This window comes from Platalea leucorodia, assembly GCF_965183815.1.
Source record: "Platalea leucorodia genome assembly, chromosome: 1".
Classification (NCBI taxonomy): domain Eukaryota; kingdom Metazoa; phylum Chordata; class Aves; order Pelecaniformes; family Threskiornithidae; genus Platalea; species Platalea leucorodia.
Window position 1 is genome coordinate 24,344,972 of NC_138823.1, and position 14,138 is coordinate 24,359,109.

The following is a 14,138-nucleotide window of genomic DNA, read 5'->3' on the forward strand; positions in this document are numbered from 1 at the left end:
AATCCTACTCCAGTGAAAACAATCAACTTATATATACAGTGGTATGCAAAGTTAATAGGAAAATACTGATGTCAATGACAAACAGAACTCTAATCTCTCCTCCCTCTGAACATACAGTCATCAGCTTTGTCTCCAAAAGCACTAAAAAGTCATTCTCAAATACAGTAACATGCCACTTTGGCATCCTCTAGCCATAACAACAACAAAAGAACCCTTCAGCTTTGAAAAGACAAGTTTTGCACCACAGAAATACTTCCCACATGCATACAGAGAGAGTCGGAAGTTTTGTAAGCTTTCGTCAGACACTTTACATCACTTATTTTCAAAACTTAGCAGTCTATCTGATACAACCTTGCATAAGGCAAAGCCATCTGCAGCTTTCCCATGACGACAACAGTTGAGCCATAATTTGACAATTCTGGACATAACATTGCAAGAACGTTGACTTGCCAAAGTGAAGCAAGAGTTTCTGAAGAATGAACACAGACAATAGAAGACAGTACAAAAGACAATAGGATGGAAATACTGTCTGAAGAAGCAGTATCTATTTCTGAACCACTGAAGAAATGGATCAGCAAAATATAATAATAAGTTACACCACTAGTCATATAGTGAAAAACATCAAGGCTATCACAGCCAGACAAAGCTGGAAAAAATTACAACCAAATATTGAGTGCTTGAGTGCTGATCTGGACAATGAAACAGCTGTTTCATCTTTGCTCACTGAAATCAAGCCTGATGTTGCTGTTGATGACGCCCAGTACAATCTTGTCAGGTTTTTGGCAAAAGATTTCTGGTTAAAAGAATGCAGAAGATGAAAGATCAACGTTGAACTAGATGGAAAAGGATCATCAAGATTTGGGTTTTAGCCACAAACTGATGAGGAAATTGTGGCTTGGGAAATTGCAGATGACAAGAGCCCCACAGCTGTACGAGAAGATGAATCTGATGGGAAAGGAGACATTGCAGGCAAGTGTTATCATAAGCATTTCATCAAAAGAATCCAAAAAGCTAGCTATAAAGTAATATGTAGTAAAGTTTAACACACCTACTTGGGATGTAAGCTTTACAGTTACTAATTGGTAGTGTTATAAAGAAGATAAATAAACAACATTTAATAAAGTTATGGAACTACAACATTTATATGAGGTTGTTTTGTTGACACCAAGTCAAAATCAGATTCTGTTCTAGAATACTGACCACAGTTTTATCAATGCAATAATGTTTTGTGGCTATTATACACTAAACACTAGCTTAATAATAATTCATGGTACTCAAAATAATAAAAATTTACTACTTTTCCAGCGGTGGCTAAAAAACTACAGGAAATCTATCCTTTTCCAAATTTACATTTTATTGACACAAATAATCTAACACATTACACACCATGTTAAGTATGTGTACACAAAACACACACATACATATATGCTATTTATGCATGTAAATGGATCAACAGATACAAATTATTTTTTTTTATTTTACTTCATACTGTGTGGTCAACATGACTGTGGAACTGATAAAGATCTAAAATCAGAGAATGGCATAGAAACATAATAGCTAAAAAACAACCTGCCAAAAATACCAAGCCCCAAGTATTTCCTGATTTATGTGGAGATATGCCAACTAACTGAAGCTAAAATATCCTGTAAAAGAGGGCTAGTGGAAATTTGCCCCAGGTAGAATAAATTAATATTTTGTTTTACTTGGGATTTTCAGTAATTAAATACTTTATTTCTCAATTATAACTTCCCACAACTGTGAGGCTGAAGAGGATGCAGGCAGACCTGGGAACATGAGAAATGCGTTCTAAAGAAAACATGATCAACTGAGCAGATGAGTAACTTTCATTTGAGGGATACCTATACAGTCACCTCCCTGACAACAAACCAAAGGCAAAAGAATATTCCAAGATAGGAACTTAAATATTATTACTGAATGAAAAAATGAAGTACTGGCTTGTGAAATGTTGAATTCGGAAACCTCAGCTCAGACATGGGTTACTATCTTTGAAATTGTACCAAACCCAGCTACCCCATATGGTGGATGCTATGTGCAGATAGACTGATGTGCAGTAGCTTGCAACCAGCAAGCAGGAAGAAAAATTAATGAAGTCTTTGGAATGGGGACAGATGGCAGTTCTACTCAAGACATGGTGTTTTGTGAACATCTAAGATCGCTGTCATGCAATCACTCTCTGCCTGAGAGAAGAATACTTCCCTGTGCTGCAAGACTGTCCAAGCTGAGCCAGAATCAGCTCCAACAGCAAGGAGGACCTACCTTGCCCACCTTGCAAGAAGTTCTAATATCATGAAATCACAATCACTGCCTGACTACAGAGTTACATTTCAGTCTTTTGATTTCTGATATTAGTAATATAAGCACACACCTAAACTGCTTCAGAGAGCTCAAACAAAACTAGGCATTAGGCCTAGTTCCCAATTAAAATTAAATTAATTAATAAAATTACATGAATTAAAATTAAATTAATTCCTAATTAAAAAGATTAGGCATGCCTAACCCCTGGGGTTCACAAAAGCACCTTCTTTCCTGGCAGATGAACTTGTTAATTCAAATGAAATTCTGTGACTGCTTCAGGTAGTAATTTCAGGTATGCTCAGAAAAGTGCTCTGCTGGGATAAAAGACCAATCACTGATTAGCTGTAATCTTTCCAAACTTATGTGATGAACTGATGTCAGCCAAGAACCCCCACATTTTCACCAACTGATGTAAGCATTCTATCAGCAGCTTCAAGGGGCCTCTGAAAGTAGAAGATATAAGGCTCAAGTCCCATGTAGCTTTAGTTCCTTAAGCAAGCAGTAACCTCATTCCTACATCCTTCAGAAACTTAACTGTGTTCCTTGGGGTAAGAGATGACAGATCCTGATAGGGATAAACACAGTGCTTTTGGCCTGCAAGCAATATCAAAAATCAAAACCTATTATAATTTGAGAAATCTTTGCACACCAAGAAGATAATTATGTCTACCGTAGAAACATGCTTGTTTTATCAAAGCCTTTCCTGCTATTTATCAAAGTAGAAGAGAAAAACTAGAACTAAAGAAGGGCAACACAGCTCTACCCTCAACAGCCAACTTTGCTACAATACAGAAAAATCTTAAGTTTGGGTACTGAAACTTACCCTTACATTGTGTCATTCATTCATTGCCATTCATTATCAGAAGTGTTTGGCTCTTGGAGACACAAAGATCTGCAATATTCCAAAAGTCATCCTAAGACAGATCAAATTAGAGGAATTACTTGTTCTACATGAGTCTACTGACCAAGTCATGATGATAAAATGTTTTCATCTTAGGCAAACATTCCAGAGGAACCTCTGGTGCAGACCTCTGAATGAAGAATTGCCCAAAGCATACCATCAAGAGCTGATAATATCCTCAGCTCGCAATGAACTTTCCATAAAGCAGGGAAAGGATTTTATAACACAGGAAAATTCCTAAGATAATGGTAAAGAAATAAGAAAATGAGCAGAGAAAAAGGTTGAAGGAAAAAAAAAAAATTAAATTGAATTGCAGATGACCAATTCTGTAATCTACCTACCCAGCTGATAAAAAATTCTTGGTTTTGAATTGGGATACACAATCCTCTGTGGTCTAGATGTTCATAAAAAAAGGGAGAAATCTGGATTCTGGAATCATGTAGGTGTATTACATTCCAGTGCTTTAAAGCATGACGAATCTGGAGAAGGTGCAATGTCTTTTCCTTAGTTGTTTCTGTATACGACTAAGGATGTTCTCCCTGCACTGCTGCTTTTAGATCTACTCTGTTACTGAAATATTCATTAAATTAGGTAGTAACACACACATACATACAGAACGGCCAAAGAAAATGACAGAAATATGCAGCCATACACCTTTATACTATACATCGGCATATATGTGTAGGTACACATTTTTGATAGTTTAGTCTTCGCTAAAATTAGTCATTTTATCTCACAGAAATGAGTAATGCAAGAAAAATATTGACAAGCCATGAAGGCTTTACAGTCATGTGCATTTCAGAAACAAAAAGATTACATGCGCTCATTTATATATTCACTGCAAGTACCACCACATACCTGACTGTCTCATATCAAAGTATGAGAAAAAGCTAAGCTAAGCTAAGGCTTTTTTACTAAGGAAAACAAACTCTTCAAATATTTACCTGTGCAAAGCTAAGTATGGGCTTTTATAAGAGAATAAATATATGAAAAACACCACTGGTTTACAAAAATAAAACAAGTCACATCTGAAAAAAAAATCTTCAAAGAATAGTCAAAATAAAATATAAAATTACTGGAAACAAGGCCTCTAAATGTAGCTTTGTTTTGCTTTTTATAGGGAGGCAATGTTAAACAAGCAGTAAACAGCACATATGCATGAAGTCACTCTCTATAGTGGTATCTCTCCCAAATTCTGTTCAAATTAACCTTTCATAAAGCATTAAAGCGTCTATCTTTTCAACAGAGCTCTCAGACCAAAGAAACACAAGGGATTTAAGCATATATTATAGATATGCTGAGTTAAAGAACTGTTAAAAAACAGCAAGTAAGCAACTGGTGGACATGCTACACTAACATCTACTGCCGCTACACCTATAGCCCACTTTAGTCTGTATGGATTGTTTTTGTAAAGTATTTAAAAAAAACAAACACCAATTTTGTCTGACACATACAAGAACATTTAAAAAAAAAAAAAAAAAGATCAATTCAAACTTCTGTGCCGGTTTAAACCCTGCTTAAAATCTAGCATAGGTTCATCAGTCAAGCAAGGTACATAAGATGTCTTTTGAATTTGCTGCTCAAACTTCATGGATTATTACCAGTCACTGAAAAAAATGGTGGTAACAAAAACATATTTCATAAAAGTCTAACAAATTCAGGGAACCAAAAATATGATTATTTTTAACACCCAGATAATTAAAATATGCAATTTTGATGTGGAACATATGGATGAAGTACAACGTGTCTGGCTTATACTGATTTTCCTTTGAGCAGTCACGTGGACTGTATATAAATCAGAATAATTACATTTTTATCAGATTTCTCCTTAATGCATTAATTCTTAAACTGTAGAGCTGAAGAGCAAAACATTTACATTCAAAAAATTTACCCATGTGTCCAACATAATATTCTTTATAAGCATTGATATCTTTAAACCTTTCTTAGCATTTCCATTTCATAGGTATAACACACCAAGTGTCAGTACAAAAAAAATTGAATAGCTTTCTCCAGAATGCTTTTCACCTATTCTTCAGATTTTGAACTAAAGGACAGCAAAATCAAAAAGTATATTTTTTTAATTTATTCTTGCCATATTAAGTACTAAGAAGTTGAGAATCAATCCATTAACCAATAGAACTATCACATAATAGGTTAATAACAAGATGGCACAACAAATTCACTCTTTTTTAACATATACATTAAGTAGCAAGTTCTGGTTGTGTTTTTTCTTTTAAACTAACAATTTGGTGTAAGAATCTTAATAGGCACGATGTTCAGAAGGTGCTGAATTAAAACATCTCTAAGACGTCTCTAGCTTACAAGTCAAAAACTGAGGATTTTGAAAATAAGTTTTGAACTTTAAGTTACAGTACTTTGATTTATAACGTTTATTACTTGCTCTGCACCAAGACTCAAGTTATTTTAGCTCAGTATTATTGAAGAATAAAATAATATAACTTGCTGCCACTTTAATATATATTGTGTCTTGGGTGTTCGGGGTTTTTTGTTTTTTAACCCATTAACTGGCAAAGGTTTCTGCTGTTGATTACTGCACACTGTACACACAGTACAGTGCTCCAAACAGGAAAGGTGATCTACCAATAGTGTCTTTTTTCTAGACAAAGCAGCATGTAATACTTGCTACACTGATTATCTGGAAAGATCATCAGCTGATGATGAGGTGAAAATACTTTCATGATAACAAATATCTTTTCCTTACCACTTCCTGTCCCTGTTACCAATCTGTGGGTTTTTTTTTTCCTTTTCTGACACTAAACAACTGTATTTTCTTCTTTGTACATTATTCAGAGCTGTTAAATACGAAACCAACATAAAACATTTTTTTAAAATGTGTACAAATGGTATAAGTATTATGCAATCTTAGCTAACTTCTTGTGTTCACTTGAGTTTAGAAAAGGAAAGGAACAGGAGGGCAAAAGAGCTAAAAAAGAGCCAGCTAAAATATTTCATTGCCTATGGGAATACACATTGATATCCAGTCAGGAAACTCATGAGCTTCTTTTCCTGTTGGAAAAGGCTGAGGTACTGAATGCCTTCTTCATCTCAGTCTTTACTAGCAAGACCAGCCTTGAATCCCAGCTCCCAGAGACCAGGTGGAAAGGATGGAGCGAGGAAGATGTACCCTCAGTGGATGAGGATCAGGTCAGGGAATACTTAAGCAAACTATGTAAGTCCATGGGCCCTCATGGGATGCACCCAGAGAGCTGGCAGATGTCATCACAAGGTCAGTTTCAATGTTCTTTGAACAATCATGGCAACTAGGAGAGGCGCCTGAGGACTGGAAGAAAGTAAACGTCACTTCTATCTTCAAGAAAGGCAAGAAGGAAGACCCAGGGTACTACATGCCAGTCAGCCTCACCTCAATCCTTGGGAAGGTGATGGAACAACTAATCCTGGAAACCACTTCGAGGCATATGAAGGACAAGATGATGATTGGGAGTAATCAGCATAGTTTCACCAAGTGGAAGTCATTCTTGACCAATTTGATAATATTTTATGATGAAATGACTGGCTTGGTAGATGAAGGGAGAGCAGTGGATATTGTCTGCTTCGATTTCAGTACAGCCTTTGACACTGTCTCCCATAAGATCTTCATGCAGAAGCTCATGAAGTATGGGCTGGATGAGTAGACAGTGAAGTGGACTGAAAATTGGCTGAATGGCTGGGCCCAGAGGGTGGTGATCAGTAGCACAAAGTCTAGCTGGACTCCAGTAAGTAGCAATGTACCCCAGGGGTCAATAATGGGTCCAATACTGTTCAATATCTTCATTAATGGGAGGAGTGGCTGATACGCCAAAGGGTTTGGCTGCCATCCAGAGGAACCACAACAGGCTGGAGAAATGGGCTGACAGGAACCTCTTGAAGTTCAACAATGAGAAGTGCAAAGTCCTGCACCTGGGGAGGAACAACCTCATGTGCCAGTATACTCTGGGGGCTGCCCAGCCGGAAAACGGCTTTGCAGAAAAGGTCCCATCGGACACCAGCTTGGACATGAGCCAGCAAAAGTGCCCTTGCTGCAAAGAAGGTGAATGGTATCCTGCGCTGCACTAGACAAAGTATTGCCAGCGAGTCAAGGGAAGTGATCCTTCCCCTCTACTCACTGCTGGGTCTAGTTCTAGGCTCCCCTGTAGAAGGGAGATATGGACATACTGGAGAGAGTCCAGCAAACGTCCACGAAGACTATTAAGGGACTAGAGCATCTTCCATATGAGGACAGGCTGAGAGAGCTGGAATTGTTCAGCCTGGAGAAGAGAAAGCTCATGGGGGACCTCATCAATGTATAAAAATACCTGAAGGGAAGACGCAAAGAAGATAGAGCCAGGCTCTTCTCAGTGGTGCCCAGTGACAGGACCAGAGGCAATGGGCACAGACTGAAACACAGGACGTTCCCTCTGAACGTAAAGAAACACTTTTTTACTTGTGAGGGTGACTGAGCATTGGAACAGGCTCTTTATGGAGCAAGACCTCATACAACTTGCTGTAATAACTAAAAGGATTTTGCAGACTTCACACAAAAGAAAACTAAAGAGTTTGCCTCTTGTTCAGTTCAGAGAGAGATGTTAATTCTACTCCTGACTAATATAAACATAAGCAGCATTGGCTTTGCCATATCACCTTTTAAAGAAAGCATGCTGCACGTTACACCATACAGTATAACAGACAGCAGAACTTCTAACTACAAACTGCTTCAGTAGCTTCCTCTATTATTACTGGGAAAATTTACAAAATATAAACTAAGCATGCAACAAAATCTCTGTGCTTGTTTGTGCTTTGTATTTATAGACTTGTTATTTCATTTCTGCCAAACCAAATTTTCTAAGCATTACTACTCATGATTAAAATCCAGTTATGCCCCTCAGAATAGCATTATACTGACCTATGTCCAATATCACCAATTAGATAAGAGGCGATAATGGAAAAGACTATAGATACAGAAGAGGCTTATTTTACACAACGCTTTCACTTCAGCAAAGAAACTTAAGAACTACACCACGTATTTCTAGTAGCCATGAGAGAAATTCAAAAGCAATATGCAGATTTGTTCAAGCACTGAGAGAGCCTCATGGATTTTTAGACTGCAAAGTTCTCATTGTTTCTGTGCTTCAGAGGGGACAATGGAAAAAACTTATAGGTGCATGTTGACATTTAGAAGGGATAGAGAAAAACAAGTTATATTTACATCCATTTATCCTAGAGCACTCACCATATAGCCACAACCACCGCCACACAAATCGTTATTGAAATATGTAACAGCACCCACATTTTGACACGCACTGTCACTTTGTAACAAACAGGTAATACGCTACAATGCCACTCACTGAAAGCATCTGGCACCAAATATTCCAGCGCATTTAAAAAATTATGCAGAAGCCTTAAAGACTAGTTCTATTTCCAGATTTTCCTTTTTTTTTTTCCCCCCAACTTAGTTTAAAATAAATGTGAGGAAGAATGATGTATAACTTGCACACCGTACAGAAACATAACTTATGTAGAAGGGTTGGACATCAAGTACATTATCTTAACATTTAAGATCTCTGAATCCCACAAGGAACTTCTGAAGTGATCTATTTTCTTTTCTTCTGTTGCAATTGTATAAGACTGATGGTTAGAACAGAGGAAGAAAAGAGCTGTATCAATCAATAACATTTTGACCATAACACTTGCTTGAAAGCATCACGTCTTACAGTTGTTCCATTAAATATTCAAAAATTATGAAAGTTGTATGGAGCATTTTTGTTTTGTTATACAAATTAGACTATGATAACAACCTAAACCTTTTCTAGTAAGTAATATACAAGGCCATAACTTCGACTAGAATACTTATCCTAGGATAATTACAGTATGACATAAAGAAAAAAAGTCTTCAGTTTTATCCTTTGGTTTGATACAGGTATAGTTTTCTTTTCAAATAAAGTTTCTTCAAAACTACCACAGACAACGTAATTTTTGTTATTATTTTCAGTCTATTACCACAGATACATTAATAGTGAAACTAGTATGATGTCGACAGTTAGGTTTACAAATTCACATTTAAAATAATTTCAAATGACTAAGCAACTCTACATGCTAATAACATTAGAAACGTGATACAGTAATTTTAATCAGAAACAGATCACAAAAAAATTTAGAAGGCTGTATAAGGTAATGACACAAATTACAAAATAACTACTTAATCAAAATTTGGTTAAAAATTTTGCCACTAGTGATCAAAACCATGGACAAGTAAGTTTCCTAATGTAGTCACTAAACCCTTCTAGTCACTCAGTATACAAGGGCAATCAAAAGAGAAGGCATTGAGTAACAGCTGATTATATACATTAATGTTAAGGAAACACTTTTATACGAGCATTTGAAATAACCAGACTCAATTACATCTTGGAATGATACAGAACAGTATTGCAAAAGTAAATAAATCGTCTGTTTTAAAAAAGAGGTATACCAGGAAATGTTGTGCTGCTCCAGTTATGATGCAGGAATGACAAATAACACATTTAAAAACAGCATAAAGTTTTTAAAACTGTGAAGCAGCAATTCACACATTGAAGTTTTTCAGATGGTGCTGGTGCAGAATGAGCTTAACGGGACTCAAGTTAATGTTACTACCTAACAAGGTCATTTACACACAAGAAACAGAAATGTTTACAGATCGTGTTAATCCCCCCCCTTCAAGGGCCTGTGGCGTACATGCATGGTGTTCTACAATTATGAGGTAAGTATTGAAAAATTCTTACATTGGCCACTTAATAATTGACCGCTATAAATGAGACAGAACATCAGGCTACACAGACCACTAGTTTGATCGATTATGACAAATTAAGCTTTAGAACGTTCTACTGGTCTGCCAAACAACAGTTAAAAATAAGTTTAAAATCAGGCAAAACCTGTGTTCTTTCCAGGTCAGGAGTATGGGGCGTGAAAATTAAGGTCAAGAATACGTCAAAGAAAACATTGTGCCACACAGACCCACAGCCTTAACTTCTTGTATCTTTTCTGAGCACTTTGTATGCAAATATGTGTTTTGACATTATATAAAGAATCTGTTACAGCATCCACTTATGTCCAGTTATGAGCTGTATGGTTCATCTCCTATTAAAATAGGCTTTAATAAGAGTAGTGATTTTATAACAAGTTATGCAATTATTTCATCCCAAATGGTTAAAACATGATTTACTATTCAGACTTGGGAGGCTTATGAGGTCTCAGTAGTTAAAACTAGTTGCAAAATACTGATCCTAAACAGTGACCATCAAAAAACATTCTCTCTATTCTTTTAATTAAACATTATAAATGCAAATGTTGTGAAATGAAAATTTTAATATGCAAAACTTAACATTTTGAATAATTAAAAGTAAGATCAACAGTACGTGCAGCAAACTACAAAGAACAAGGTGACAGAAAACAAATATGGGGAACAAGAATGCACTACTGGCATACATGGGAGAGAAAGTTTCCCCTCTCCCCGCTCCTTTCCCTCCGAAAATACATACCTGCTGAATGTGTCTACTAGTTCGTTTCTGAGGTTGGTACATAAGCCAAGTATACAGGACTGGATCAACATTAATTGCTAATCCTTGTACACTGGATAAGAGTACTGCACCTATACACCGTAGAAAAGAAAAGAAAACGTAAACCACCTGCTAAAGAACCCCCACATACGTATTCCTTTTTCTTACACACAAATCATCTTTGATGCAGACTTTTGTTTGGATTGGACTTACACATATATTTATTTTAAATTCCAATTAAGAGTAATAATTAAAACATAAACTTCAATAACTTCTTGAAAGTGAGAAACTTGCCAGCACTGCCAGTGTTATGGACACACACACAAAAACACGTGGAGAATTGCATTTTGATTTTTTGCCAAGAAAAATGCTTTTTTTCACAAAGTTGTGCATGTAACTGAATACACACGACACCTTTCCTCAGATTCTCAGCTAACAACAACATTATGCAAGAAATGAGTCAATGAGACCCTCGACAGAAAGAGCAGAACATAATGCACGACTCCCCCCAACCTCAACAGAAAAACTTGGGCTGGGACAGTGGGTTCTTTTAATAAAGACAGGTCCACTTTAGGTTAGTGTTCTGCCCAAAGCTGCTCGGGACAAACATTTCTCATGTAAATGTGGTCACGAATATTCTTTAGTGAACTAGTTAGGTAAAATAAGGCAAATATTTGAGCTCTGCTAACATTGGCAGTCTCGGAATTGTGAGCTCTTAGGATTTTATCCTAAGTTTTACAATATATCTTACTTTCTTTAAATCTCATCTTTGAAGTCATAGGATTACAAGATAGGGCTACTATATCTTCATTTCTTAAAAGTAAACTTCTAGTTTTCTTATGCTTGTGAAGAAAAACTTACATGGGAAACATTGTGGTTCAAAATAGGAGAAAAACTATTCTCAGTATCCAGAAATCTTAGCATATACTTCAAGTCAAGCACACTAAAACCCAATTTATGAAGCACTATTTCCATTAAACCTGCATTAAAAAATCTGATTATGTATTAGTAAGACTTTTGTTTTAATAGTACAGATAAAGTATCTATTGCAGCAGAACTTAATTACAGAGCTGTAAAATTCAGAAGCAAATCGATTAATATAATACAAAGATATCGATTATATTGAAAAAGTGTGGCAAGTAGTAATAGGCAGTTATCTTTTCACATAAGTTTCGCAACTTTACAACAAATAAATAAATAAAATAAATAATGAAATAAATTCAAAACAGAAATCCTGGTTACTGGAAGGTCCCAGCACCAAGTTCTAGAGAAATACAGTAGTCCTATAATTCAAAGAATCATAGTTCCTAAAGCAATATATACTATATTTACTCTGTAGTATACAATATAATTATGCAGCAATCTGAATTTAATAATAAATTCAAATAAATTCAGAAAGCTTGTCACACAATTCAATGTACCTTCCAAAGACCAGGAAAAAGATACGCCTCAAAACACATAATACATCACCAAAATTGTAAAAGGGGGGGGAAGAAAAAAAAAATAATAAAAAAAGATAAGTTACAAGCTTAATGTACATAACAAAATTTTAAAACCAGCTGAATTCCAAATGGCAGAAGACCCACCAAGCCAGGGCGACGCAAGCAAAGCCTGGTGAGTACAATGGGAAAATGGCAGTCAAGAAATACACAAAGATAAATCATCTGCCTAGCACAAGCTTGGAGTTGGAACACACACTGTGAGGAACTCCTATGCACAGACTAGTCTATGTGATCTGATGGTTTTAAATGTCAGTAATAAAGCTTAGAAATAAATCTGCAATTTAAGGCAAAGCCGATGTCAAGCATAAAATAAAGAGGTAACGTGCAAGTAAGAAGAGCAGTGCATACACCTTGCGGCAAGATCCGGAGGACACTAGAAAAAGGAAGCAGAAGGTAACAGAGGACTGATGAAGTATATGCTAGAATCATTAGCTTTTATAAGATACTTGAATACCAAAATAAGAGAATCCTGCATCTTTAAGAGATACCGCCTGTTGTCAGCAATACTTAATGAAAGGTTTAATGTATATGTGATATGACAAGTGGGAGTGAGAGACCTCCCAAAGAGTGAGGAATAAAGTCAGCCTACAGGCAAAGTCAACAAAAAAATCCCACATTTATAACAGACTCCTGAAAATTAAAAAAAAAAAAAAAAAAAAAAAGCAAGCATTACTGTAGCACATGATGCTAGTTACTCAATTTAGTTTCTGGTTTACTGCAAAAAATTAGCTAAAACTAAGGAGTTCAATACAATTAAGTTATGCTTTGATCTGAAACTATCTTTTCACTTCAATGAAGTTACACTAGCACGATCCCATAAAACTCTAAAGTAAGATAGAGCAGAGTGCAAAATAGTTTATTTTTCCAGTTGGCTTTTGTCATTGATAGCTTGTGTCTGGGAGGGAAAAAAAAAAAAAAAAAAAGTTACGAGTAGTCAGATAAGCAATTACATTATTTGCCTCTCAATTTGACTGTCAGGTAACTTTGGTCACCTACCAAGCCACTTCTGTCACACTGAATTACTGAAATTTACTGCCATATTTGCTACTCAGCCACTATATTCAAAGGGCAGTTTAATCACCTAAAGTTGTTTTCTGTGTAACAGCTTTCTTCAAAATAAATAACTATGAAGTCAAAGAAAAGTTTCTCAGATTTGCCTCTTCCCTGCCCCCCCCCCCCAAATCCTCTTAAAACTTGTGTTTTCATGCCAAGAAATAAGAATCCCCCCCCCAGTTTTCAAGGAAGATCTCACTGATGCGAGGACCAAGCTGTACGTTGGCAGCAGACTCCTTACATGTCTAAGAAAAAAAATTAATTGCTATTTTGTCTCTGTCAAAGCGCAATGCTCGAGTTTCCTGGATTTCATTAAGACTGTGGTGAACTTTCTTTTCTCCCCTCCCCTTTTCTCCTTTTAATTAAATTTACATTTCAGAAAAAACAGACCTTAGTCCCATACCATGCTAGGTTTCCTTTCCAGATCCCAGTTCTTGCCAGAGTTATCTATTACTTCTATCTAGTAAATGATTTGAAAAATAAGAATCGAACCCAAGACCACTTAATCTTTGAACCTTTGAGAATTTCCTCAAAGTCGTGGTGTCATTTGCCAGGCACAGTTTGGGCAAATAATTTCCTTCCTCCCCGACTTTCGGCGCTCTCCTGAAGGAACGAACCAAGGGAAAGCTGCACACGGGCGGAGGAGGAGGAGGACGAACAGGAGGCAGCAGAGCACAGCTGTGCTTGGCACTCTCATCCTGCGGATGAGCTTCTTGACAAGCTTCCTTGGACGATGACAGCTGCAGCAATAGCACTCATCTTCCCAAGGGACCAGGGGGCCCGCAGAGGACAACCTGGGGCCTCCTGCACTTGGGTTGGCCCTGCCGCCACCTCCTC

At 36.6% G+C, this 14,138-nt stretch overlaps 1 protein-coding gene across 14 annotated transcripts in view; it reads right to left on the bottom strand.

Moving 5' to 3' along the window:
• The window catches only part of VPS13B (vacuolar protein sorting 13 homolog B), a 485,731-nt gene that overhangs the window by 262,138 nt on the left and 209,455 nt on the right, over positions 1–14,138 (bottom strand). For all 14 annotated transcript variants that reach the window (XM_082316760.1, XM_082316766.1, XM_082316768.1 and 11 more), the window contains one exon: positions 10,729–10,838. In XM_082316760.1, the coding sequence (XP_082172886.1) occupies positions 10,729–10,838 (110 nt within the window). The remainder of the gene's footprint in view (positions 1–10,728; positions 10,839–14,138) is intronic.